At 40.1% G+C, this 27716-nt stretch overlaps 1 protein-coding gene across 10 annotated transcripts in view; it reads left to right on the top strand.

The window, feature by feature from the left end:
- The first annotated feature begins 138 nt into the window (after positions 1–138).
- CACNA1C (calcium voltage-gated channel subunit alpha1 C) overlaps positions 139–27716 on the top strand; it is a 431119-nt gene continuing 403541 nt past the window's right edge. For 4 of the 10 annotated variants that reach the window (XM_027726697.2, XM_027726696.2, XM_027726698.2 and 1 more), the window contains exon 1: positions 301–825. In XM_027726697.2, the coding sequence (XP_027582498.1) occupies positions 777–825 (49 nt within the window). In that variant the 5' untranslated portion in view covers positions 301–776. Of the gene's footprint in view, positions 826–27716 lie in introns of all 10 variants that reach the window. The other 6 variants (XM_027726705.2, XM_027726703.2, XM_039383224.1 and 3 more) reach the window with 2 other exon arrangements.

The following is a 27716-nucleotide window of genomic DNA, read 5'->3' as shown; positions in this document are numbered from 1 at the left end:
CGGGCCGCCGCCCCCGGCCCGGCCCCGCTCCCCTCGCCTGTCCCCCCACTTCTCCGCTCCAGGCAGCCGGCTCCAGCTCGCCTCCTTGACGTCATGTCTGTAGCGAGGCTTCAGCAGGCGCAGTGGAGGCAGGCAGCGTGTTAAACTTTCAGATCAAGTCCGGCGGCTCCCAACGCCGTGCGCGGGGGGCTGCGTGCAGCCGCCGCAGCTGGAACATCTGGAAGCGTTCAGTGTGTCTGTCTGTCGGCGAGAGGGAGAGAGCGGGGAGCGAGCGCGCTGAGGGAGGGGAGGGAGTAAGGGGCTGGGACTGTGCTCTCTTCCTCTGCAGAAACAGCTCCCTGCCAACACAACGCGCTCAGAATGGCTTTGAAGAGGAGGAGCAGCAGCGTTTGAACATCTCTCTTTTTTTTTGCCTTCCTCCTTCTCTTACTCTTGTAGTTGGTGGATTTTAAAAAGACATTTAGCCCTCAGAGGTTTGTCCTGGATGCTTTTGCTTTTTTCCTTTATCCCCCCCCCTCTCTCTCGTTTCCCCCCTTCCTGTTCTTTTTTATGGTTTAACAGCCAGAGGTGCTGTGCTAAATTCTTGGAAGGGGCCCGGATGTACTGAGGATGCATTGCAATTTCACTAAAGGAGGCAGTAGTGGAAAGGATCAGTTTTTGGTGTTTGATGCAATAATGGGAATCAGGTAATAATAAAAGGGGAAATTCTACAGCTCCATTCTTCCTTGAATTTTACCAAGCCGATTTTCGGAGGGATTAATCTGGACTCGTTTTAAATGGTCAATGAAAACAAGAGGATGTACATTCCAGAAGAAAACCATCAAGGTAAGCCTGAGATTTACCTCCGAGGACCTAGCAACCATTCCCTACCCTGCCCTTTGTCCGTTATCTCTCGGCTCAGTTCAGCCGCCGCTGCCACAGCCAGCGGCAGGCGGAGGGGCCGGGGCAGAGGACAGCCTTTGACACCGGGTTCCATTCGGAGCATACAGCTCCCCTCGGCCGGGCGTGCTGCGAAGAGACCACCCCAGCCCCTCAGGGAACGGGTGTTAGGAAACCCCGGGCAGAGAAAAGTTGCTTTAAGTCGCCGTCGTCGCCTTCTTAGGCGGAGGGGTGAGGAGGGGCGCCCAGCAAAGGGGCTGCGCGCTGGGGCCAAGGGCTGAGGGGAGCCGCGGAGCAACCCACTCCTCCGTGTCAGAGGAAGATTAACTCGCAGTGTGGCTGGAATTAAGGGATCTTTCCCAATTAACGTTGTCCCGGTCCTCCAAACCCCCGTCTGGGTACGGCTTCGTAAGACACCGGGAGAGGAGCCCTTCCCTTCTCTTACGCTATTTCTAATCTCTCACACGAAAGGGGAGGGGAAGGGAGAATTATCTGTTTACACGCATATGCACCATACACGCGCCCATACTGAGAGAACGAGGGACATCGGGGGTGGCTGTATTAAAATTAAAGTTGGTTTTTACTTGGGGCACTGATTTCTCGCCGAGCTTCTCTCAGGATCGCCCGCATCATGGATACCAACCCGTGCTGCTGCTCCTCGGCATTAGCAAACGTCCCCCGCTATTCCCTGTAGTAAAACTTTGTTTGTCCAAACTCCAGAAGCCTTCCCCCGCCCCCACTCCCCCCACCCCCCCCCCCCCCCCGCCCAACCCCGATCTGCCGTTCCTGAAGTTATTTTTATCCTATTACCTGCATGGTGTCACCCCCTCCTCTCCCTTCCCTCCAGCCCTGGCTGCACACACACGTCGGTGTTGCAGAGCAGACAGAGCCATTTCCTCCCCTCGGCGAGAGAGGAGCAGCGCTCCGCCGGGAGCGGGTGCCGGGCTGCCTCTCCCTCCCCAGCAGAAGCCCCCAGGGCGGCCAACTTCTTCCTCCTCTCGCCCTTCGCCCCCGGCCTTGCCCTCAGGGCAGCCCCTCCCTCGGCCGGCGACAACTTGCCTGCCTGGAAACGAGCCCCCGCCCGCCGTGACCGAACACCTGCTCGGGGTGCGGGGGTGCCCCGGGTGAGCCCCCCAGCTGCCCCTACCCCCGAGTCCCTCGCAGGGGCGGCCGAGGGTGCAGCTGGGGAGGGGCCTTAGCGCTGTGGCAGCCCTCAATGGTGGAGGGGCAGTGGGTTTCGGAGATAACACCCTCCTTCCGATTAAATACAGCTTAAAAAGAATAAAACCACCCAGCACCCCCACCCCTAGCCACTCTGTCGAAATGAGGTGGGAGGGGAAAGGAAGCAGCCCCTGATCCAGAGTGCTCCTTCCAAGTGGGAGCGAGTCCGCAGCACATGCATTCAGCAGGCATAATTGGGCTGCTCTTCCTGGTCCAGAGCTGATAAAGTGGATGAAGAGCTCAGCCTCCATAGCAATATGCCAACGCTATGGCAACCTAAATCCAGCTCCCTCCTTATCAGCTGCAGTGATTATATAATTGGAGGAACAGTTTTGCATCTGTCTCTTGATGCAGATTGTCATTACTCCCAGGTGAAAGAACAACTTCTAAAGCAAACAGAAAATCAGCCAGGTGGAAGAGAGTTCCATTCCCTGATAGTGCTCAGGCTGCCATTTATTTACAATCTGTTTTTATTTTGTGCAAACAGCACCTGAAAGGTTAAATTGATCAGTAGTCAAGAAAACCTGGTGGTGAGGAGACAGGAGTAAACCAATCACAACGTGGAATGGAGCCATTAAAGCAACCACAGATTCCCAGTTGTGAGGTAGTGGTGGAAAGGGAGTGGAAGATGAAGTGAGGTCTGTGATCCTTGTCTACTCCTTGCTTCTAAGAGAGAAGACTGATTTGGATAAGTCTTGCGTCTTTCTCGGTTGCTGGCAGCAAGGTAAATGTTCCAGGTTCTAGTGATGCAAGACCAATTTTGATGTCTGTTCTTGAAACGTGAGTGACATGACTAGGCCTCTGCCAGCAGTTGCTCTCTGCATGGGTCTGATCTCAGTCAGCCCTTTATCAGCCTGCTGAACAGCCCTTACGCTCAGGTATCTGGGCAGTAGGGGAGCTGGTGTAATAGGGCTTACTTAAAATAAATAAATAAAGCATAGAGAGGCCATTAGTTACACCGTGAGGGCTGTGGGGAAGAGAAATTGCATTTGAAAGTGCTTTGTTGACTTCTTAACTGCTAATTTGGGTAGGTTTGTAATACACTTGTTTTACGCTTTTGAACATAACTTTGTACCCTGAAAATGTTTGACCCTAAACTAAGAATTTCCTAATTTTTTGGGGGTGTTAAAACATAAGCCTACTGTGTTTTCATTACAGTCTCCCATTGCATGAAGGGGGAGTAAACAGTATTGTTTGTAGATGCTGAGGCTCTTTCCAATCTTCATTTTTGCCCCACAACGGAGTGTATTTTTTGTAACCGTTAATTATTCATTAATACCATAGAGCACGTGTTTGTCTAGAAAATGATGAAAACCCACCTGATAAGCACCAGCAAAAGCTTTCAAAAGTAACTACATCACATCTAATGCACACGTGGGACCGGATGGAATGCTAGATGGGCAGCTTTAATGCGCTGCCTCATAATACTTTGAAAACTTGCTCTCCTAATACAAAATGGAAAATCAGTTTGCAAACCCACGTGTTGCAGCTCTCTCCGGGGAGGGACCGGAACGAGCCATCCTGGCCCCTGGGTGGCCGCTTTGGCTTTCCAGCCTTGCTCGAACACCTCGTGAGGTTTCGCTGCTGGCCCTGCTGGGGTCCGGCGGGGTCTGTCCTGGGGAGATTTGGCGATCGGGCAGGAAATGAAGCCAAGGCAGCAGTTTTGCCGTGTTTTTCAGTTCCGGGGATTAGGTGGGGAGGGGGAGCGGGGGGGTCCCGGGCTGCCTCTCCCGGAAGGTGGCACTGCAGGGCCGCGGAGCCCGGCGGCGCTCGGAGGGGCTCGGCAGGAGAGACACTTCCCGGGATGCTCGTCCAGACCCTGCTCTTCAGGAGGAAAGGCGAGATGTAGCACTGAGAGATAAGTGTCTATCCCGGAATAAAATTCATTAGGATTGAAGAGCCCCTGTTAGGTCATTTATTCCGTGTAGTAATGATTCTCTGAGTGAAAAGCCATTTCTGACACCATGTCTGAACTACCCTGCCTTCAATTTCAGAAAATGCCTTTGGGCTTTGTCCTTATTGCATATTTTGAACAGATTTCTACCTGCTGCTTGTAGAAAAGAACCCCCTCAGGTATTTGTCAACCATAATTAGGTCTTCTTGCAACCTCCTTTCCAAACCTGCACATACACTGTTCTTGAAATCTTCCCCTGTAAGACACTCCTTTCATAGTCCTTGTATCTTCTGTATCTGTTAAATTAAGAACTAATTAGTATACCCTTTATTTCTCAGAAGCCTATTGATAGCGAGAGGGTCAAGTCACAAGCATAGTCCCTAATGCATTTTCTGACCTGAAGTGAGTGTCAAACCCACAAATATTCCCCTTAACTTTGCGGGTATAAATAGAGATGATTGTGCACACTTCACAGCTGATTTCAGTTGAAGGATTGAAATCTGTCTCATGCTGTGCTACAAGACAAAACCGTTGGCTGTATGCACTAGAATTTATTGGATGTTTGCTTTAATTTTCTGGTCTGTTTTCAGAATGCTAGTTTTATTTCCTGTTATTTTTTTGGGGAAATGCTTTTACGTGTAGGAGAAACCATGCTCTTTCCATGGTGACAAAGTGATCAGATTAGCAAACTGAATTGTCATTTTGGACTATTTGTTCTTGTGCTCTTGTTTTGCTGTCAGAGTGGGCATTAGTCGTGGGGCATAAAGAATACTCTAAGTGGTCTGAAACAGCTTATCTTCAAGATTTTTGTAGAAAAGAGTCTGAATCACTGTTTAAAAATGCGGCACTTTAATTCCATCCCCCCATCCTTTTTAACAATAAACACTCGTATTTATGAAGTATTATCTTCTGCCTCAAAGTACTTGGAACTTTCAGTAACTGTAAAGCATTTAATGCAATATAATAAGAAATAGTAGTGTAATATAAAAATATTTAATATAATGCTAAGTAACAGTACTTAAACATTGTGCATAATACAGTGCACTGCATTTACTTGTGAAAGGTGACAGTAGAGTCTTCAGCAAAGCGTTTCCTATCCTTACAAGGAGTATTTAAATATCCTGGAATTTAAAGTATATACTTTTGAAAGATTGTCTTTGAAATTATCTTCAGTCACAGTCACAGAAACCTTGGTTAGGTCATCATCAGAGTTCCTGTTGACTGGTTCTACCTGAAGTTTGCACTGCTACCATGAACATTTACCTGGTGTGCTCTCTGCAACCAAGGCACCTTTATGAATCCACTCTTGCCTGTGTCTCTACTCTGTGATCAAATATGTTTTGGGGGTTACATCTGAGTAATTCACTGCAGCAGACGTGACACAGTGTTGCCATGTGGAACTAATTTATCCTACCAAGATATTTACTTTGAATCATTTGTCCTCATCTTTTTGTTTCCTCAAAACACTTAAGGGAACATGTCGTAGAACTGTGGTGTTACTGTGTATGCTTAGTTTTGGCTTATTTTCTTTCAGTTTTGTGGAAAATGGTTCTATGTCCATGCTTAAAATAGGATTTATCTGAATGGCAATCACTTTTAAATTTATTTTTTGGGTGGGTGTGTGTGAATTGACATTTGTGGCAATTTGACCTGGGAAGTGTCTTGTTTAACCCTTTCTGGGAAATAATTAAAGGAACAGAGTCATTCAAGTTCAGGAACAGCAAATACAAGATCTCTTCTGAGCAAGTGTGTTCTCTAAATTTATTGACTATCAACCAACATAACAGATGTGACTGCATGCAGTAAAAGTCTCTCTTGAATTATTGAACACAACAAATCAGATCAACACCAAACAAAGCTTTTTCCAGTGGCAGATATATGCTTTACAAAACATAATGTTATTAAATGGTTCAATTGCCTGTCTTTTTTTTCTTTAAGACTGTAGACAAACCCAATATATTTTTTGTTAATCTGAAACACTGGTTTTATTTAGGCAGTGGGGATGATATGAATTTGAGAGCAAGTGTATTCATCAAAATGTTTATTACTGAATTTCAGCATCATCAATTTTAGAAAGAGAAAACAATATTAAGGGTTCAGACATTGGTTGCCACAGAATACTTTTGGTAGTTAAGTTGGCATTTCTTGTAATTTTACCAGTGGGAGTTAAATTCTCTAAAATGGCTTTGTTTGTTTGTTTGTTTTATTGGAGTAAAAGCATCACTGTGCATTTAAGCCAATGGAAAACTCTTTTTTTCCCCTCAGCCTTCTTTTTTTTTTTTTTTTATTCCTGTCGAGAGAGGCAGTCACAGTCAGACTTCTGGGCAGAGTAATGGTTCTTCTGCCAGAGAGCAGGTGTGCTTTTAGGTGGCAGAGTGGTCCTGCTGAAGCTCTGATAACCAGTGCTGAGGTTGTATGATCACAAATGGACCTGTGGCTCTTGCAAGGTTGTTGTGGAATAAAGCAGGCTGTAGTTGCTAGTATACATAAATTTTTTTCTGAAAGAGTCCTTAAAAGTTTTTCTCAGTTTCTATGGATGGGATATAATCATAAAAGCAGTATAAACTTCTTTGAGAACTGGAGATGGTTTCAGGGTAGGTCTCTTCCAGCTGGAAGAGTCATGGGTATCTCTGTACTGTGTATAGAGATTTCCAGAACAAAAGGGCTTGCTGAGTTTCTCCCAGAAACCTAAATAAAACATTAGAGATTGTATGGTTTGGATAGGTGGACTTGACAGCCCATGAGGGGTGTGGGGGGAGGGAAAAAAAAAGGAGAAAAGGTTTATACATGTGCTGTAGAAAGTGACAGGAGGTTTGATGGAACCACGTTTTGTCTTTATTTGCTCAAATTGGCAGTTGTCCAGATACCAAGGCTGAATTGTTGTGATCCACAGCTGAGAGATTATTAGCACAGTTCATCCTCAAGAGATTAAATTGAGGAGAACCGACTGATGATGGCTTTGAAGGTGGTCTGCTCTGTATGTGCCCTTCCCAGGCATCTTTCCCAAAAAGTGGTAAAAATCAGTGAGTGGTTCACTTCAGCGTTCCAATACATGTTAACATGTCTGGTTGATAGTTGAATCCTGCTGTAATTTATAACCATTTAGCTGGGTCTAGTTTCTTTCTGTTGGGATGTATATATACCCACGCATAAAATCACTGTGCAAGTGATAACTGTAGGGCTTGAATCCAAACAGGATTGGGATCCCAACTTTGATTTAGATTCCTTTTTCCTTACAGACTAAAATATATCAACATAACTGTTAATGGATATTCTCTAGGATGTTAAAAACTTATCTAGGAATGCTAAGACTATGTATTTGTAGAGGACTTCTGCGATTTTCCTTTTTTTTTTTTTTTTTTTTTGGACGTGTCTATGTTTTTCCCAGTCTCAGATATTAAATTCTAAATCTCAATGGCTGCCAAAACATTCAGAATCTGTCAAAAAACACCAGCAAGTTGAATGTCCTTCAACAGCTGGGAGGAGTTAGCAGAGTACCAGCTAAAACCCTGTCTATGGGGATTAAAAAAAAAAAAAGGGATTATTTAACCTGGCAGCTGGAAAGAAATAAAAGAAATCCACGAGATTCATCAACTGCACACCAACAAACATAGCACATTTAGGAGGGAGGGAAAATTTGCTTCTTTGATAGAAGACAGAATATTAAAATAAAGTAATTTTTAAGGTGACTGGAAATTTATTGGTTTTCAAACCAGACCCAGTAAAAATCTGGCTAATTCCACAGGAACTCTTTTTGCATTTTGCACATAAATCTGGAGTTAATTGTTTTAAGGAAAATGTCGTCTGATATCCATCTAACCTTAAAGGATACTCTGTCATATGTTTAAAATATGCTTCTCTAAATGGTATTGTTGTTTATCTAAAATTTTTCAGGTTTTCAGCCCACTATGTGTATGGTTGCCTTTGGGTATTTTGGAAAAAACAATTAAATATGACTGAACATGACATTATAATTACAAAGTAAATATGCTGTAATTGAGTAATTAACTCAACATTTCTTCCTAAAGGCATTGTAGGAACGAATTCATGTTACTGATCAGATTTCAGATTCTTTATTCCAAAGGAGGAAAAAAGGCTTCCATTCTCCAATATGGATGGCTAGATATAAGAGTTCTTAAGAGTCCTCATTTTATAAATGTGATATGTTTTTTAAAATTTAATATGTATTATTGATACATCAAATATTTTTCTAATATGAAGTAGTCTTTTACCTATACAAAAAGAATACTCGTGTCTCTTTGCTTGCAAGTCAATTGAGCTCTGTTAGGTACCAGCTATACTCTGCTTCGTGTATTATTAGCAAAAATAATAATTCTGAAATTGAAATGTGTGTGATAAAGCTGTTAGTGGCAGAGTTCCTGAGTTTTAGCTGCAGAAACACTGCAATGAACTGTGTGAGAAGCAAATGTAATCCAGGTGAATTCAGGAATTAAAATTTGTGTTTGTCGAAGACGGAGGGGAAATGAATTATTGCACTTAAGTACACTGCATAGTGGATTGATGTTGAACCTTAAGTCTGATACAGATTGACAAATGCCAGGAAGCTGAAAATTAAGACTGATCTGTAATGCCAAACTTTGCTGTTTTTTCTATCTTGTAACTTCCATATAGTTCCCAAAAGAATGTTTTCCATGCAGATCCTATATGTAAATATTAGGAATTTGGATTTAGTTAACTACAAAGGGGTCTGATTTCCTTGGGATGAATTTAGCATATTGACAGCAAGTCAGTTGACAGCAAAGTCAGCAAATGAAGTCAGATAAGCCCAAGAGCCATTAAGAAAACAGAGGAAATCCATAGTATTCATTACTCTCTGGAGTAGTGAACAAATAGACTTATGTGTAGGGAGGAAAGCTTCACCTGAGCGCTGAAATTCCCATATGATACTTAAATTGCCTATTACTGCTATTATAAATTGTATATTGCCTATTATTATTGCCTATTATAAGTTGTATAGATGCATAGAGTGTTTTCGAGTGTAATTTAAATTCGAATTGGTGTCTTTAGAGAGAAGTAAAATGCATTTATGGGGTGAAAATTGAGAGTGGTCAGGTTTAATTGTGGGTTTAATGGAACTTCGGTATGACCTGTATTCAGGAGCAGCATCTAGGTGTGGATTACATGAAAGTTTGACATCGTTTTCACCTATGTGAAAATTTTAAATGAAAAACCTGAGATTTGCAGGCATCAGGTTTGGTGCAGGTGGTGTCGGAGTTGAATTCCTAAATCAGTGGATGGCTTGAGTGATAGAACAATAATATGTTGTCTGGCACAAATTCTGGGAGGGTGAAATGTTTGTTAGCTGGTGTTTGGGATGGGGTGGTCCTGCACTTAGCAGTACATGCTGCTGAGTTCTCAGAGACATTTATCTACAGTTCTGTGTAAGAATTATTTTCTACTTGTTTAATGGGATGAAGCTTCTTGCTTAAATCAAAAACAGGGGAATTCATGAGGGGAATATGTTGAAAAAACAAATTCTTAATTTTGGTTTTGGCTTTACATTATGACAAAGAGAGTTAATAATTTAATTTCAATTTTGGATTTGAAAACAAATGCGATCGCACAACGGTGACTGGAATAGAGTATCACTTGTCATTTCAGCCATTATGGCAAAAGTCAGAAATAAAAGCAGAGTGAAAGATTAACATGAGCATGGCTTCAAGGCTTTTATCTGCTTTAAGGCAAAGAGTGTCAAGAAAGATCATAAGAGATGAAAAATTGTGTCCCGATTTGCACGCAGTGATAAAAGCTGTTATGTGTGCCAGGAAATCGGTCAAAAATAACTAGAGGGACTTGCTACTGGCAGTTCTTAAAAGCAACTAAAGTGTTTTAAAATAAAATTTTTAAAAAAATCAGGTATCAAACTTGAGAAAAATTGAGCATGGGGCTTTACAGGTGCCTGGCAGCATCTCTGGGAAAGTGTCGTAGCACATGGTCAAACGTGAAGTGCTTAAAAAAGGATCGCATCTTAAGATATGCATAATTCAACCAAACACTGCAGGAAGTTTTTAATGCTGATAATGCAACTTCTGTTACTTTCTATGAGGCATTATGCTTAGACATCTTCTTAAGTGCTTTTAATTTGCAATGTGATTTACACAGCTTTTAGAGTATTTCTGTCAATAGATATGCATTTGACCGGAACATCCATCCTGCTGGTTAAAGGCAAAGCTTGCATTTAAATAAGTACATATGGGTCAGCAGTTCTTTATCTATTTTTCCAGCGCTTAGCATTCTTATTGAGAACGTTGCTGTTATCTTGCTTTGCCTTGATTTTGCTCTTATTTCACCAGAACGCTTTTTTACTTTTATTTTGGGGTATGCATTTTTGAGATTCTGTTTGCTGTGCTTTAAGGTGGTTTCTCATGAAGAACGTTGGTGCACAGAATACAGAGCTAGGCCTGACTGAATGTTGCTAAGGATGTTGGCATGTGTGCTGTAGGGCCAGAGGATTCATTATTTATGAGAAATATGGATGGGGAAGTCCTGCGTGGAGTCAAATCTACAAATATCAGAGGGAAGGAAATTTATTCTTATAGCACATATCAGTGGTGTTTGATACTTCAAAAGGAATTTGATGTAAGCTCATCCAGATGGCTTAATATATTGGTGGATTTTATTACTCGTCTCCCTATGTCAGTGTTGAAATATTATTTTAAAATACTATTTAAAGATAGAATTACTGCAGAAGATGGAAAGCCCCACTTGTCATCTTAGGATTTAAAACTCTAGTTCATGTAGCTAGTTGTTCTAATAACAGCAATAGAAAGTATCTAAACCTGATTCTGCAGCTACTGAACAGAGATCTGACAGATTGCCTAGTGCTGTTTGGAGATTAATGTAAAGACTGGAGTATGGATATTTAGAGCATCAGACTGTATTTTAATTTATTTTTGCGTTAGGATGTAGAAGTCCAGAAAATCTGTCATACCTCTATGAAGGCTATATTTCTTTTCTTTTGGAAGATTGAAAAAAAATTGTTTTCTCTGTAGTTATTTGCTTATCTTCTTATATATTTATGTGGTCATGATCCCTGTAGTACAAACATCTTCCAGTGTTAAAAACTCTGTTGCTCTTCACAACATGCCAGGTCAATAGTCTTGGAAAATTAATTTTCTCCTTCTTCATCAACTATGTCGTGTGTGCTTATGTGAAGATATTACTCTAGGAGGTACAGGCAAAGGATTTAATATAACATTTAATTTTAGCAAGATCCATGTTATGAAATGGTGTGTAGTTACCGATCTCATCAAGCCTGTAGCACGCACAGCAATACTGGGATGTTCAATGCATGTGTCTGGGTGGAAATCAAGGAGAGCAACTCCTGCCCTGGTCCTCCTGAGTGCACAAGTCCTTCCTGACCACACAAGCAGGTTTGACTCTTATGATACAATCAGAACAACGGGTTGTTTTTTTGTCCTGGTCCAGCTGTGGTGATTGAAGGCAGGGCTCCCAGCGGGTACCCCTGTGTACATATTGTCCCATGATTTGCATTATCCCTTTTCAGTTCTGCTGACTCCCCTTTCATCTGCCTTTGGGCCTCCTTTCTCTCTCTAGTCTTCTCCAGAATAGACAACCAGCCCCTACTTACGTTTTTCCCCATTGTCCCAGCTCTTCTACATCCATATCCAAATTTGGTGTTCCTGATACCGGTCCTCAGTAATCCTGGCCTTATTTGGCTCTACTAACAGAGATACCTGCATGCTGTTGGCCTCCTGATACTCCCCAACAGTACTTCAGTGCTTCTTTTAACTGACTGTGAAGTTCATTCATCTCTAATTCAATTCCCTCTTAACCGTGTGGGGATCTGGCCATCCCTCCCAATGCCACCTGTAACTCTTGTCAGCTTCTTGCCATATCATGTCTGGTAGTTTCTCATGTCACATCCAGTAGTTTTCCATGTCCTGTTCAGTCACCCAGGCCAGGGCTGAGTCATCTGCCTGCAGCCCTAATACCAATTATTCTTAGTAGTCTTAACTTCAGTAATGAGTGCTGCATATTAATAAGTAAAGAGGATTCTCTTCTTTGTAAGTGCAATCTTTCCCTGGTGGTCATCAGTTTTATAGCTGGGGAATGTAATGGTCATGGAAGGAGGCCAGTATCTTGGGTAACTGGAAACAAGTGATCAGACAGGATTAGGGGGAGTCAATGCTGAGATTTTGGTATGAATTTTGAATCAGATAGGTTATGATCAGGATGCGTGTGGTTTCGCTCCTGCATGTGAATTGCAGAGATAATGTTTTCCTGGTATGTAGATATTGCCATGATCAAGTGGGAAATGGATAGAAAAGGGAACTCTTACCTGTCTCTCTCTGGGGACTGCACGTGGTAGTATGTGGTGTGCACACAGTGTACTTGGTGCTAATGGATAAGAGGAGTTAGACCTCTCTCTTCCTCCCAGTTCTTCACATACCTATCAGTAGGCACCCTCAGGGCTCGAATAGCAACCTGGATATACAGACATTTCTGATTTTTATCTGCCATCTTCCCACTGTCTGTATCATGAGGCATTTTTATTTTTGTTTTCAAATAGCTGGAAAAAATTGTCTTACTCTCAGGAACCATTAGAATGTCTCTGAGATGTCTGCAGTTGCACAGTGCCTACACAGTTGTGAATATATATAGGCAGAAGTATAATTTGCTTAGTGGACCAGAATGAATAAGTGACTGTGACTGGAAGGATCTGGCTGTGTTATGAAAGATTTGGAAAGAAATAGAATAGTATGAAATAAGAGAGAAATGGTCTGTGTTTTCAGATTGTCATTCTTCATATAGTAAAACTAATCATTTGGTGTAGATTTTGTTTTACCTCACTGTAGGTGTTTAAATTGCCTAGTTGGAGCTAATTATTTAGAGCTGGTGTGTAGTCAGTGGAGAGGAAGGCAACCATGGCCACAGAACATTACAGGTATCTAAAATAGTGGAGTAGGCTGGATTTTTTTGGAGCTACTTAACTCTGCCTTGACTATATAGCTAAAGCTTTGATGACAAAGTTAGACTAAATGTCAGATTTTTAGATTGCTAAAACTAATGGAATAAATTCCACCTTATGCCTATGTGTTGATTTTTAATTTTGGTTGTCAGCAACAGAAGCACAGTGTCAAGAAAGCAGTTATATGCCTGTATTAGGCTTTAGTAAGTCACCTGTCTCTCAGGTGACCTGTATGAATGCAAATACATTGAAGGTGTGCCTCCTGCCTCAGTGGATGCTGTTAAATAAAAGAAATTGGCCAAGAAAAGCATGGTAAGAAAAACAATAACTTGGGTAAAACCCCTGTTGGAAATGCACAGAAGCTGCTTGTTGAGGAATATCATTGTTTCTGTCTAGGGTCAAAAAAATTAATTATTCCCAAGACTATGCTTAGGAGTGGGAAATTTCGTGAATGCAAACCAGGTAGCTTCAGGATGGAGATGGGACTTTCCAGGCAGTGTCAGAGAGGGATGGCAATTGTGCCAGAAGACAGAGCATCAGAGGAACTGTGCTATCATCAGTTCAGTCTTCTCCTCCTAATTAGCCAGTGTGGGTAGCTGAGCTGGCTGGAATGTACCACATTCACAAGGAAAGATTAATAGTTAGGTAATAGGAATGTAGAGAGGGTTCTCTGCAGTAATTCTTTGATTTGTGTGTGTTGTGCTTTGGGGTGAACAAATACAGCATGCCTGATTTTGATCATGTCATTTTTGAGTCATTGCAAACTTATATACTAGCAGGGTCTCAAAGAGAAGGTAAACTGAGGTGCAAAATTCATTTGGTCTTGCTAGCTTGGCAACTTTGTCCAACTTTGGACATGTTGGCAGATGAGCTTCTGCCTACCAGAGCCCAGAATGTGCTGGATCTGTGATTTCAACCAGAGAGAGAGCCCTTGTCCCTCTGGGATGCAGGCAGAGGAGGAATACGATGGTACTCCATTCTGGTGACATCAGAAAAAAAGGTTAACTTGTCTTGGCAGGGCAAGTTTTTATCACCATAAATAAAGGGTGGCACACACACTTTCTTTATATCTTTATACTACTATATTATCTTGAAAAACATGTATCTTTTCAAAATTTCTTCCTCTCTCTGCCACGAGCAGGGATACAAAGTCTTTATGCATCATCCCGATATCTCTTCAGAGCCTCTATTCCCAGAATTTGCAGCCTTGACTCTCTCATGCTGCCCTTTGCATAAGCTCCACAGTGAACAAACACCTGCTGTGCCCTGGGAGAAAGGCTGGGCTATGGCAGCTGGGATATGTGAAGCACCTATTCCAGCTTCCTGAAGAGCACCAGTGAGTAATTTTGCTCACAGGGATTGTCATCTGTGATGGGGCAGATCAGCTCAAAGCAACGCTTGCCCTTCTCATGAGGTGCTGATGAAATAATTGAACTTTGTGGACTCAGTTTTGAAAGCTGAATTTTGAAAATAGGAAGTGAGGGGGTTTTTTTCAATGAAGCAACAACCTTTAAATGTAGTATTTCCCATTGGTGGCTTGCAGTTTAATCTTTCTGTAGAAATCAAACATATGCTTTGCCTCTATGGAAAGCTATTCTGTAATTTTGCATAGGGTTGTCTATGATGTTTTCTGTCATGGTCTCACCATTTGCTTTTGAATGCTCATTTACTGCCTGTGCCTGGTAATGATACAATGACTCAAAACTTGAGACAAGAGAATGTTTCAGGAAATGTATAGATTTAAGTGGGAGTAATTTACTTAAAAAAACGTAGCTGTTTTTGTAATGCTACTTGTCTGATCAAGCCATTGTGCTACAAATAACTTGAAATAGGGATAACAATGGGGATCCCCGGTCTACATGTGAAAATATTCCATTTATCCCACTACAAGCCTCAATATGTTGCAAAAAATACCTTTTTTACAGGGATGCTTCTGACTGATGTATTTTAAATATCATCCTAATAGCTTTGTTTCCTGCTGTCCTTGGGCTGTCTGTGGAGAACAGATTTTTGAGGACATCTGCCAAGCTGAGGAATCTCTCACAGCAGTTTCTGAATCCTCCCATTTGATCACCAAAAGGGACATGAGAAAATTACACAGACCTGATCTGGGGAGATAAAGTGGAAGTGATCCCTGACATTTCACAGTTAAATTTCTCTGGTTAGGCCTCCTCACAGTTACCTGTGTGTACCCTATTAGACATCTGAGTTTGCTTAGTTACAGCTACCAAATATTGAATATAATAAGGGTTATTCCAGTAAGTTAAAAGGGTCATGGGGTGTCAAAAATCTTTTGTGTGCTCATGCTGATGAATTCACATGAATTTTTTTTTTGATTCTCTTTGTATAAGACTAAATGATTCAGATATTTTTAGTCTTTCATCGAAGATATTATCCTACTCTACATTGTCTTATACCTTTTTTTTTCAGTTCTTTAAACTATTTCATTACTCTTTTCGAGGTGTGGATTCTAGAACTGGGACCTGTAGTGGTGTGTTCCAGAGTAATGCTCTGTACAACCACATTCCCTGGACTTCAGGCTCACATGGAGGTGGAAACTCAGTCAGGGCCACGTTGTCTGTGTGTTGGTTCACTCTGACCATTACTTAGAGCCAACAACTGGCACTCAGGACAGACCAGCTCAGTCATGAAAGAGGAGTTAAACCTGTGTGCACACTCTGCCTCCAAAGAGGGAGGGCACAGTACTGATGGCAAACTCCAGAGGTAATGAGAGATGCTTAAGCCTTGTAAATAGGCTGGATGTTTTAGGGTTTTCTGTTATGCTTTTGTTGGTTGGTTTGGGGTGTTTGGTGGGTTTTTTTTGTGTGTGTGTTTTTGTTTGTTTGTTTATTGTTGTTGTTTTCTAATGAGAAGTAGAAACTGAGAATCTCTTGGCCAGTGTTCCTATGCTATCAGAGTCAATGGTTTATAGGAAATGCCTTGCTTCTTTTGTGATGTTGATCCTGCAAAGTGCACAGCACTTCCCAAGAAAGGAACACAAAAGCCTCAGCTTTCACCATCTTTGGTGTGATCTGAAAACTCTGAAGGCAGAGCTGAAGCAGCAGCTGGAGCAGTAACTCAATGGCAGTTCTAAAATAGTGCCTACTGAGTTCTAAGCAAGTGGTCTACAAACCTGGTGTGGATCTGCTCGTGCCACCTTAGCTCTGCTATGTGTAAATTCAGTAATGATCAATGAATTCGCTTTTATATAAGCAGGAGTTCTTATTTTTAGAAAGAATCTATAAAGACTGTCTCAAACATTTGTCTGCATCTGCTGTAGAAAAGGTCACAGAGAAGCTGCTTAACAATGTTTGTATAGTCAACCAGTGACATAAGAACTATTTTGGGGTTTCATGTTATAGTGTTCAGCCTGAGATGTAAACCAGATGCTGGTTTTCCTCATACAGGTGCTTACAAAGATTCTCTTGCAAATTTTCCCCCTTTTATTATCCACCCCCCTCCCCACCTCCTTTTTCTGCAGTTGCAATCTTCTGATTTAGTGCCTTATTTAGCTTGGAAATGCTCTTAACTAGCAGAGCAAGTCAAGAGTGCTTGTTTTTGCATCTGCATATTACATGTGCTTAATATTCAGACTTGGAATATCCAGCAAGAAGATACCAGTAAATAAAAACATGATAGGGAAATGTCTGTGTATTGGAGATAGAATGTGTTACCTTAGGTACCAAACAACTCATGAAAATTATTTTTCTCTATGCAAAGTGCTATAAAAATATGACTCTACATCTGTTAATACTTTAATACCTCTAGATCACAAAGGTCTAGTTTGAGTAAAGGAATGGTTTTGTTTGGTTTTTTTTTTTTCTTTTAATTGTCTTTTATTATCACCCTGACATTGAACCAAGCCACTGTTTTCCTTTGTTGTATAACATGGTTTACATTCATGTGGTTAGTAATTTTCTGTGGTTTTGTTTTAAGGGGAGTACACAAGGCCTTCCTTTTCCCTGCTTTGCAGAGCATTTTATATATGGAGCATTTCCTTGAGATTTTGTGAATGAAAGAAAATAGATAGAATGGAAGAAGCTTTTGTTCTTCCCTCAGTTCAAATTTTGCCATTGTTTTGCATGATCTCTTTCTAGTACCTTAATGATACCAAGTTACAAAGAACCCCCCTGTTTGAATACTTTGATTTTGTATAAAATTATGCAAAAATAAGAACATTAGATGACTGAAATCAGGAGAAACACCAAACTTTTCTGTTTTCACTTAATTCTTAGGATTTGATATAACTCTTTGTGTAGTTCATTTCAAAACTTACCTCTTCAGTTGCTTTTTCTGATGTTTTGTTGGTCTTACTCCAAGCAGCAGGGGAAGAAAAAAAATGCATTTTAAAAATAGAAAAATGTGTTTTTTAGAACACTAAGATTAATAGCTGAAATCAAAGTCAGTTTTGACACTTGAAATATCTTATAATACCTTTTCCTTTGAAACTGCCTGCATTTCAAGAAGGGAGTGCATCTTTATTAGGATATTGCAGACATAACCTAAAATTAGATAAATGCAGTTTAAAATAAATTTGTGCCTTTATGAAAAGCAACAAATAGTTTTCAAGCAACTGTTTTGCGTGGGTGCTCGTGATATAATTTACAGATGTCTGGTTTTCACCGAGTATAATGCATCTCTGAAAATTAGAGAGATTATATATTTATAGATAGATGTATTGATAGATAGATAGATTCTTCTAATTTGTATGCCCAGTGCCTGAATGAATCTTTGATTTGGGTGCCTACTGTGGTCAGTTCTTACAGCCCTACACGTGGACTCAGAGATAGCACTAATAGTGCAAAGTATGACACTGAATAGCCAAAGAGCTTGAGGAAATGTGACCCCTTTGAATGAGAGGCTAAAAAGGAGGAGGATGTGGACCAGATGGCCTTCAGAGGTCCCTTTAAACCTGAGTTATTGTATCATAATGCAGATTAATGGCTTCCTGACGTGGGTATCATCACTGGGAGGGAAGGCTGGCAGGGAGTACTTATGGCTTGTATAGGAAGTTTGGATATACACTCTGCTTTTGCATGCTTGCTGAGCTCTTTCCAGCAAACTCTGCCTGCTGCCTGGGTTTGTGCAGCTGAACACTGACTCCACAAACACAAAGAGGAAGCAAAAGCCTTCAGCCTGTTAGAATTTGCACTGTCTCTTGTTTGTCAGGGCTGATCTCCATTTAGATCTGGATGCTAAAGTTTGATTTCTTTTTTTTTTTGTGTGTGTGTGTTGGAGGGTGTGTGTGTGTGTGTCTATTGAAATTTTTGTCAGTAACTCAGATAGAGACCTATGTAGAGATCCCTTTGTGCTTTTTAGTCATCATCTGATGTAACTGAGAACAGGCTGCTATTTTTGGACTGAGAATACTATGAGTTGTGGAAGAATTGTGATTGATTTTTCTGGGATGAGGATATTGAAATTGCAGGCTTTGAATTGTTTAGATATCATACACTCGTACACATTTCCCGAATTGTCACATGTTTTGGGCCACAAGCAGCTACAGAACTGGGTTAAAAGCAGCTGCAGAGCTTCTCTCTACCTTGTTCACAAGCACATGTGCATGCATGTGCTCCCCACAAATAAATGGGAATCATCTCATTTAATCCACTTAAATTTGTTGTGCAATTAAACTCATGTTTTAGGTTACTTCTGTACAGTCTGAAGATTGGCACTTTGAGCAGCTGGTTTCACTTGTATTTCAGACATCTGTCTTAAGGATAGAAAAAATGATCCTCTGCACTGACCATAGAGAGAGTTTAGACAAGATCCCTTTTTTTAAATGGTTCAGGTAGGGTGAGGCAAATCACATGAACAGGTTTCTGTATTCATTTTTATCCCACTCTGAATTCTCAGGCAAGGAATCTGGAGACCATCTAATACAGTGAAGATTATTTTTAAAGTGCAAGAGCTTAATTTCTGCAAAGAAGTTATATTTAGATTACTCACCATATGAAAAGTAATCATTCACCAATAAGAAAATGGTGAGCAGTTAAGATGACAAGCTTGTCAGAAGAATCCAACCTATTGAGTTGCAGTTTATATCAGAGGAATTTTACTGAAGCCAAGGAAGTTTTCCCAAAGTTGTGCTTGATCCCAGGATCTGTAATAGTAGTAACAATAACTTAGACAAATGGTGGAAAAAAATACATTTAAACAAGAAAGCTCTCTCTTGGTGTTTCCATTTGAGGATCTATGCCTGGAGCTTGCCCAAGAAACATGTTGCTCCTTCAAGAAACTAGCATGTTGCTGCAAAGGTTTTGTGCTGACAGGTACCCTAAAAATTGGGTACCCCCCTTTAAAAAGATGTATTGATGCATTATACCATGCGATGTGCATCTATAACTGCCTCAAGTTGGGCTTTTAATTTATATGCCATTTATGCTTTGTGCTCTGCTGGAGACTGCATTATCAGAGCAGAGCTACTGTTTTATGTAAAAACCCTTGCTTAGCCATTCCTTCAAACACACGGCTGATTGGGTTCTCTCAGGCATATTTGAGACAAATACTAATACTGTTACTGGTAAAAAAGATCTTTATGTCCCTAGTCCTCTGTTACTATTTTTGAGTTGTATGAATGTTTCAGTGAGCTGTGGTTGAAGGAAAGTGTTCCCTGGTTTGACTTCTGAGAGCTTAATCTGGGTGCCACCAGAAACTCATCTCAAGACACCAAAAAGGATTCTGTGGGAGTTTTCGTGTTTTCTTGTAGCTTGAAAGCCACAAAAGGAAAAAAAAAAAAAAAAAGGCAAGTGTTTTGAAGGAAATTGCCCTCTAAACACCTCTTCACCCTAAGAAATTTATCTCGTAATAGAATTTGTAATTCAACTGAGTTGTATTACAGACTTCTCTGGCTCAAACTTTTCATATTACATGCTTACCTTAGGGCTTATAATTTAGTAGACTTCATGCTTTTTTCACTTCTTCTTCCTCTCTGGAGAAAAAAAAAAAAGAGACCTTACTTCCCAGTCTAGTTCTCTTGAATCCGTAATTACAGAAGAGGAAAAATCCAAAACTAGATTTTTGTGACTGCTGAGACTTTTCAAACTTTGGGCTTTCTCGATTCTTCTGGTTTGGCAAGATGGCTCTGGGGAAGGAGGCAGAACAGACTGTTGCTTTACTTACATTGGTTCAAAATGGAAAGTGAAAATTTTAGAAACGCTCAAGTGATGAAATCTTAGACGATAATTTCTGATCACCTGCTAATTAGAATGGGGAGAGGCATGGGTTCTATCTTTTTTGTTAATGTACACTGAACTGTAAAACCCCAAATTTATCAGTAAATAGGAATATAATTTGCTTTTGGTTGTGTCTTTTATTAAAAAAATTAAAACTAATGCAGCACAAACAGTGCCCCCTCTCCCAGTACTCCCCCCACCAAAAAAAACAAAAACCCCAAAGCAAAAAAACACAACCCACCCCAAACACCTGAACTATGTTCATTGAAAACCATAGCATTTTCAGGTAGAAAAGTAAGGGAAATCTTGAAAATTTATCTCAGTGCACATGGAGGAATATCTTATTAGGAAGCAGTGAGTTTGCAACATGCTCTGAAATAAAGTATATTTGCATGGAGAGAACTATGTACGTGGTGATGTTAAGGGAAGAGTTGTCCTGTGGTTTATTCCAGTGTTGATAGTGAATTATTACTGCTTGTATTCTTGCTGGGCCTTATTCATGAGCCAGGAACCCCTTGTGCTGGATGTTCTACCAACGTAGAATCTCAGAAAATTCAAAATCTAAATAGTGTTGGCAAAGTTACAGGAATTTACCATGCAGTGTCAGTAGTTAATTTTCAAGCGTAAATATTTAACTTGGAGGCATTCAATACTGGGAGTGAGAGGAGCTTGTGCACTTGGGCTCTTCGTTGAAATGGACTTTTTTTTCCACCCTCCTAGAAGTTCATTGCTTCTTCTGTTAATAGCATGAAGGGAAAAACCCCACCTCTGTTTTGAGGAGGGAGATAAAGGAAAACAAAGATCCAGTTGCAAAGCGTGCAAAGCATGGTTCTTGAATAAGGTTTTTTTGTTGTTGTTGTTTAGATTTTTAAAACTGTTTAGTCTCAACTATGGCAAACAAACCATCTTAAATCACGTATCTTCTCCGTGAGTGTGTGTGTTCTGAAACCCCAAAACAATTTACAGGAAAAATTCTTTAACTCTCTTATCTGGGCTAACAACTACACACTGAGTTTTAGTCTGATGTGATGTTTAAAAGTGTGTGTCTCCATTATAAATTTTGTTATGGAAAAAGGCATAGTTCGGGTTGCAATCCAACTTACATTATAATTCGTATCTCTAATTATAAACTGCCTTCAGAAAAACACTTGTTTTTGTGAAAAAACCCCTAGTGTTACTTTAGCAGATAGTTGTCAGAAATAATGTCTTGTCAACTTTTTTACAAGGGGCTAATAAGGAAAAATATCCAAATCATGTTTTAAAGCTTGAGGGATTTCCATGTGTGCAGCCTTGCATTCACTAGGGGAAATTTCCAGGCATGTCAACTGAAAATTTAATGGAGGTTTCTGGAAAAAAACCTGCTACTCATACAACTAAATGGGTTTATTTCATGTCGAGATTTTAAACTCCGTGTGTGACTTGTTGTTGTTTTCTTGAAATGCTGAAAGGCTTTTAGACTTTTAATATTTGCAGAGTGATGTTTTAAAAGCAAAGAAAGAGAGCTCCAAGCTGTTTGAGCTGAAGGTCCTCACCTTCTCCCCATCGTGGAGAGATGAGCATGCACATAAAGTCTTATGAGGTGCTGATGTTGCTGTGATGATCTAAAGGTTTGAGTGAACCTGGGTTTACTCAGATAGGTCTTTTTTGATAGATTAACTGATGAATAAACATATAATCTTTCTGTACAAAGGCCTTCCTTCGTGTCAAACTTGCTCTAAACTAACAAAAGAAACTACTACTCACTATAAATCTTGCCTCGAGTGTGTGATTCCAGATACATGTTTTTCTGGCCTGGTCTAAAAGACTTAGAGTGTGGGAGGTACATCCTGAATTTTTCTTACTGCAAAAAATCATTGCTTCTGCTTATACCCTGTGAGCGTGGTGATAGATATTCCCTTTCTGTTCTTTGAAATAAAACATACATACATATGTATCTAGAAACCAGATATATAATATGTGTATATATAAAATACATATAAAGGCTGTTAAAATACATTAAAGACTGTTACTGTATCATCCTCCCCCTCACATCCTCAGGAACAGCAGTCTGAGTTCTGTCACTCCCATTTCTGTGACTTTGCCTCATAGCTCATATTTTTTAGGCCTTTGTCTGGTCTTGCTTGCTTTGGGCAGCCTAAACTGAGCTGTGTCTGTCTCAGAGTGTGGGAACCCAAAACTGCTCCCTGTATTTCAGCTGAAGCCCTGCCAATGCTGAGCTGAAGAGAAGGATTCCTTGTAGTGTTGGGTAGATTTTATCCCTGTTTATATACTACATTGTGATGGTTGCATTTTGATGGGAAGAAGGCAGTGTGACAATATCAACCTCTGTTATGTTGCAGATCCATTATAAACCTCCAAGGCTTTTCTGAAAATAATTTGGGCAGATGATTCATTTTGCTTAAATACTTTGCATTTGTCTCTGCTGAACTCCACTCTGTTTTAAAGACTTTTACTTCAATTGATGTTCATTTTAAATTCAAATTCTGTCCTTCAGTGTATTTGCTTTACCTCTCAGCTTCACAGTTACCTGCTTTAGTAACACTGTTCACTGTTTAATCATCCAGATCATTAATTGAACAAAATCAAAACATTGAACAGAATCAGATCCAGGGCAGGCACTTGGGTACCTCTGTGTGACACATCCTCCAGTTTAGACTGTGTACCAGTGATTGCTGCTCTCAGGCATCCACTGGTTTTGTACTCACGTTATAGCAATTTTATTCTTGCTCATACCTCCCTAGCACCTAGTATTCTTATGAAATTATCATACAAGACCTCATAAAACTATTAGTAAAGTCAGGAGACAGGGACCCTGCTGCTTCCATCTTGCCTGTGAATTCTGTTACTCAGTTCTGGAAGAAACCGATTTTCTTTGACACGATGTATTCATGAAGGATTTATGTCACTTGCTCTTTTTCTACCTCTCCTCCAGGTACTTGGAGACACCTGTTTATTTTACTTATTCCAGATTTCTTTTTTTGTTTTTTTTTTTAACTGAAGTTAAACTGGATTTAATGCCTCCCTTCCACTTTTTTAAACTCCATTCACCCTTTCTCGGTCCTCTGAGAACTCTCCTGTCTTCATTCCAATCTTACAGCTGGAAATAATACCTGTTTTGGTTTGGGGATTATTTGTGTTAGTCTACAGCTCTTGATGGATTTTCTTTTGTAAAATTGATGCAAAAAGGTCATGTAACACTTAATCCTTCTTGCAATCATCTATAAAATGCTCTCCTTTTTCCATTGGTTAATGGATCAATGTTTTCCACACTCTTCCCCTTATTAACAGATGATCTCATACACTGACTTTTTTTTTTTTTTGGTGTTATTCTTCATGCTTCTCCTTTGGACACCTCCCACTTGAATATTTTATAGCTGTTTTCCTGTGTGCTGGAATACACACACGATCTTAGTAGTGTGACCAGTTTCCTACTTTCTGTTTGCTTTCTTTCTGAATTCAATTAAGACATTATGATTTAGCCAGTCTTATCTTTTGCTGTACCCATCTCTCCCTCTGCTTTGGGGAAAAATACAGCTGTGCAGCACAGTTTCAAGGTTTGCATTTTTAGGATTCTGATGTTTTTAAAGTGATGGAAAAAGCGAATGGTGACACCCCACATTAGGATAGGTCTATTTTCATTTAAAGAATTAACTAAACACAACTTCCTATACAATAAATATGTGGCTAACTACATGGAGTCAAAAAGGCTCGTAAGTTGTGATTCCACTGTGTCATTAACTTGCCCACATCTCATATCAAACGGTCACTGCTTAGCTGGGTTTTTCTAATGATGCTTTGGAGATGGTTAATAGGTGGTTTGACAGATAGTATTAGAATGCAAATGCCACTTATAAAGTTATTAATGGTCATTGCTGTATATTTTAATAATGATTTTGGTGATTTAGTTGTAGTCTTACAATGTCAAGTACTTTGTGCAATGTGGTTCATTTCCAGTTATATAGCAACCTTACCTGTTACTTCTGTGACTTAGCTCTGATTTTTGAGACCCGTGCTTCTGTTGTTTCTGCATCTGTTTCAGTTCTGCAAATTCTCATTTTTGCAAAAATGAAAGTCTCTCCCAAAGACTTTGTAATCAAATTTGTTCACTTATACGGCCTTTTCTGTTTAATTATTCTCCAAATGCTTAAACTCTTGATCCATAGCACAGAAGTACTTGGGAGAGCAGAATTCTGTGCACCAGCTGGACACAGTCAACAATACAAATTCTTACTGAAGGATGGTAGGGATTAGGAGGGTGATGATGCTGTGGATCACAGTGCTTAGTGAGTTATTGCATTTGGGTGGGGGCTGAATTTCCATTTCCTAGTTCTGGTCAACTTCTAACTTAATAACCATGTAAACAAATATGATTCCAGTGATTAAGGTAGCGTGAAACTTTATTTGTAATGGGGAAATTTAGTGAAGTATTTTAACTGCTACATTGCAAAAAGAAAACAGAAAATCCAGTAAGTGCAGCTCTCAGGTTACAGCAAAGTTTTGTGGTGGGGGAGAAATGAATGCCACAGGTGAAATTTCAGTGTGATGTCTCACGAGTTCAATATGTACTGTTCTCCTTGCTTCCTAAGAAATAACATGAAGCATTTAGATTATAGGGTAGAATTTCATTCTCCCTGAAATTTTGGCTGTGCTGTCCTCGAAAATATTTTGCTCAGTTCTTGAATGTACTTTCCTTGAAGCTGTGTGAGCTTCACTCTTAAATTCAAGCTATTTCTACAAACTGCCTCTAGAAAAGTCATTTGTCACTGCCATTAGTCGTTTAGTACAGATATTGTCTGCAGCCTCTGAACTTCATAAAACGGATAGATCCTTATCAGTAATCAATATTTGTAATATTTGTTAATATAAATCTGTCACTACTGACTCATCATTTGAAATGAATTTGAGACAAAGCACTTTATTATGGGGCTGCTGATCATGGTAGAAGCAAAACCTATAAAACTACCAGAAGTGGGATCCTTAACTTTGCTGGCACATCAAAGTCAAAATGCATGGACTTGAATCCTCATGTGGAACCTAACTAATAAGCAATAATAATGAAGACTCTTGACACGTTTCCAAATTGCGTAAAGGTCTTCATTAAGATGCAGCAGCTGTTTATTTTCAGGACCACACGGTCTAGTCAGCGTGATAACAACACAATGGAGAGGGATCAGCAAGATTGCCTTTAGTGGAAAACACCCACATCTTTCTTATCCACTCTAATGGGTCAGTAAAGAAGAGCTGGAGTTGGAGAATAATTAGAGTAATTTTCCATTTATTTTTTCCTTTCCAGTATGCCTTAGGCTAGGGAGGTCAAATAGATGCTAGAGAGAAAAACTGCATCTGGAACTAGTCTGAAAATAAATATGTATCCCATGAGTGGTGCTGTGTACAATTTGCTTAGCCTTAAAAACTAAGTTTGTCTGCCAGTTGATTGCCTGCTTCATCGAGGAAATCTGCTTAGCCTGTATGATTCTGAGAGCTCTTTTTCTTCAGTTTCAAAATCTGAGGGATGTGAATTAACTATTTCCCATTTCTTGTTTCTTTCAGCTTTCCCTTTCACATATCAGAGTCATATTACTCACCAGCTTCCTTTTGGCTGGTTTGCAACTAGGAGATTTTTTAGCGAGCGGAGACAAGCCCTGGATTTTCCTGCTATGTAATGAAACTCTAACAGCCTTGAAATCTTATGGCAATGCCTGACATTAAATAACACCTGACTCTATTGTGTCCTTCCTTGTGATTCAATGAGATGAATTTAAAAATCTTATATGCTTTCTAGGTAGAGGCATATCCTGTTGTGCTCTGTGTGTCAATGCAATTGTTTTTATTCTACCTGCTTTAGTTCATTAGTAGTGCAGTGAATGCTCTGATACCTTGGCACTGCACATCCAGCTATGAAATATGCATCTTGGGTAATTATTTCTGTTCAAGAACAGCTCGCCAATTCCCTGGTTTTGAATGTATTTCATCTGATATTGTAAATGAAACACCGTGTTAAGTGGTCTTTTGTTTGCTTTGTCTGGTAGTCTATAAGGAGCCCAGCTGACCTCTTTAGTAACACCATATTTCTACATTGATCTAAAGTGGAACATGGTCAACAGTAGACTTTGAGCTTGCTTTGAAATAGAAGGTGATCTAACTCCTTTACAGGGTTTCTCCTGTCTGCCCCTTGCACATGCACTTTTTCTGAAGCAGAGTCTGCTGCTCAGATAGAAGGCAAAACACAGGCCATGGAGTGTGCAGTGGTTTGAAACCGAGCTCTCGTTGTGTAGCCTGTTGAAGAACAAGATCTGTAGACCCCTTGGGCTCCCTTTTACCTGTATCTCAACATATGGACCACAGCCAAACTCAAAAGTCCACAACAAATAAAAATAGGCTCTTAAATATTATATAGGGTATACCCAAACATGGTGTTCTTCTTAATCACATTTGCTGTTGTGACTGTGTAGATTCCATGTTGCACATTTTTAACATGGCTTATATTTTCTTCTGCAAAGTGTCTGTAGTAAAACTCCTTTAATCCTTCTCAAGTTCTTACAAAACTCAACTGAAGCTCCAAGGAGTAAGGGAATCTATTTTGAAGTTTCAAAATTTGCTCCATTTGAAGTGATTGAATTTTTTAATTTGAGTCACTGAAAAAGCCTCACTGAAGAGACACGGGTGACTCAACTGTCTTTACTGAACCAATGGAACAATTACACCAGCTTGAAAGAGTGACTTAAATTTTTTGTACTGCCAAGACCTTCTAAATATCAGCCACATGTCACCTGATGTGTATATTTTACTATTATGATTGGACAAAAGAGTATATACTGCCTCACTTCTGGCTAAAATAAAAGAGCAGCAACACTTGGGATTGCTAGGTCTTAGCATTCTTGTTAACATGCACTTTTTAAGCAAGTGTTACTTGCTCTATTGATTCAGTATTTTGTCTGTCTTAAAATCAGTTTATCAGGATAAAGGTGTAGGTTCTGATTTCTAAATATATATTGGTTGGCCTAAACTGTCTGCGAGCCTTGCCTTTGTGTTCCAGTTTCTACTTCAGTGTAGCTTCTGGTCAGGCTGTTCTTAGGATTATACATATGTACAGTTTGCAGAGGGAATCAAGCTTATTGTTAAAATTTCACTTTATTTTGAGATAATCTTGAAAGCACAAGGATTTTTATGATAGGACTTGAGAATCTCACTTGGGTGCTTTGTCATGTACTAAATAGCATACTAGTGCCTGTCTGTGTGTTAAAGTGATGAGAACTATCCTCACCTTTTGCGCTTTCAAACAGTCCCCCTTGCAAAATGCGTGGGTAAAAAAGAAAATGGATAGTTTGTTTTCTGTGAATCCTGGAGACTGTATCGATTGGAGGCACTTCTAACAGCTCAGTATCCACTGGTCTTGTTGAGAGTCTCTTGCAAGATGAAGGATTGCATAGTATTATTACTTTAAAATGAAGAGTTTGAATTGAAAGAACAAGCTGATAGTAAACTGATATCTTACACTTAACCTTATCTCTTGATTTTACTGATACTGAAGGTTTTTAAAAACACTGGTTATCTCTTCTGCCATTTAGAAAATGTCTTCACAAATTTCTGTCCG

The sequence above is a fragment of the Pipra filicauda genome, unplaced genomic scaffold (genome assembly GCF_003945595.2).
Source record: "Pipra filicauda isolate LSUMZ 115617 unplaced genomic scaffold, ASM394559v2 scaffold2_size9829703_pilon, whole genome shotgun sequence".
Lineage (NCBI taxonomy): Eukaryota > Metazoa > Chordata > Aves > Passeriformes > Pipridae > Pipra > Pipra filicauda.
This window is presented reverse-complemented; position numbering and strand designations above follow the sequence as displayed.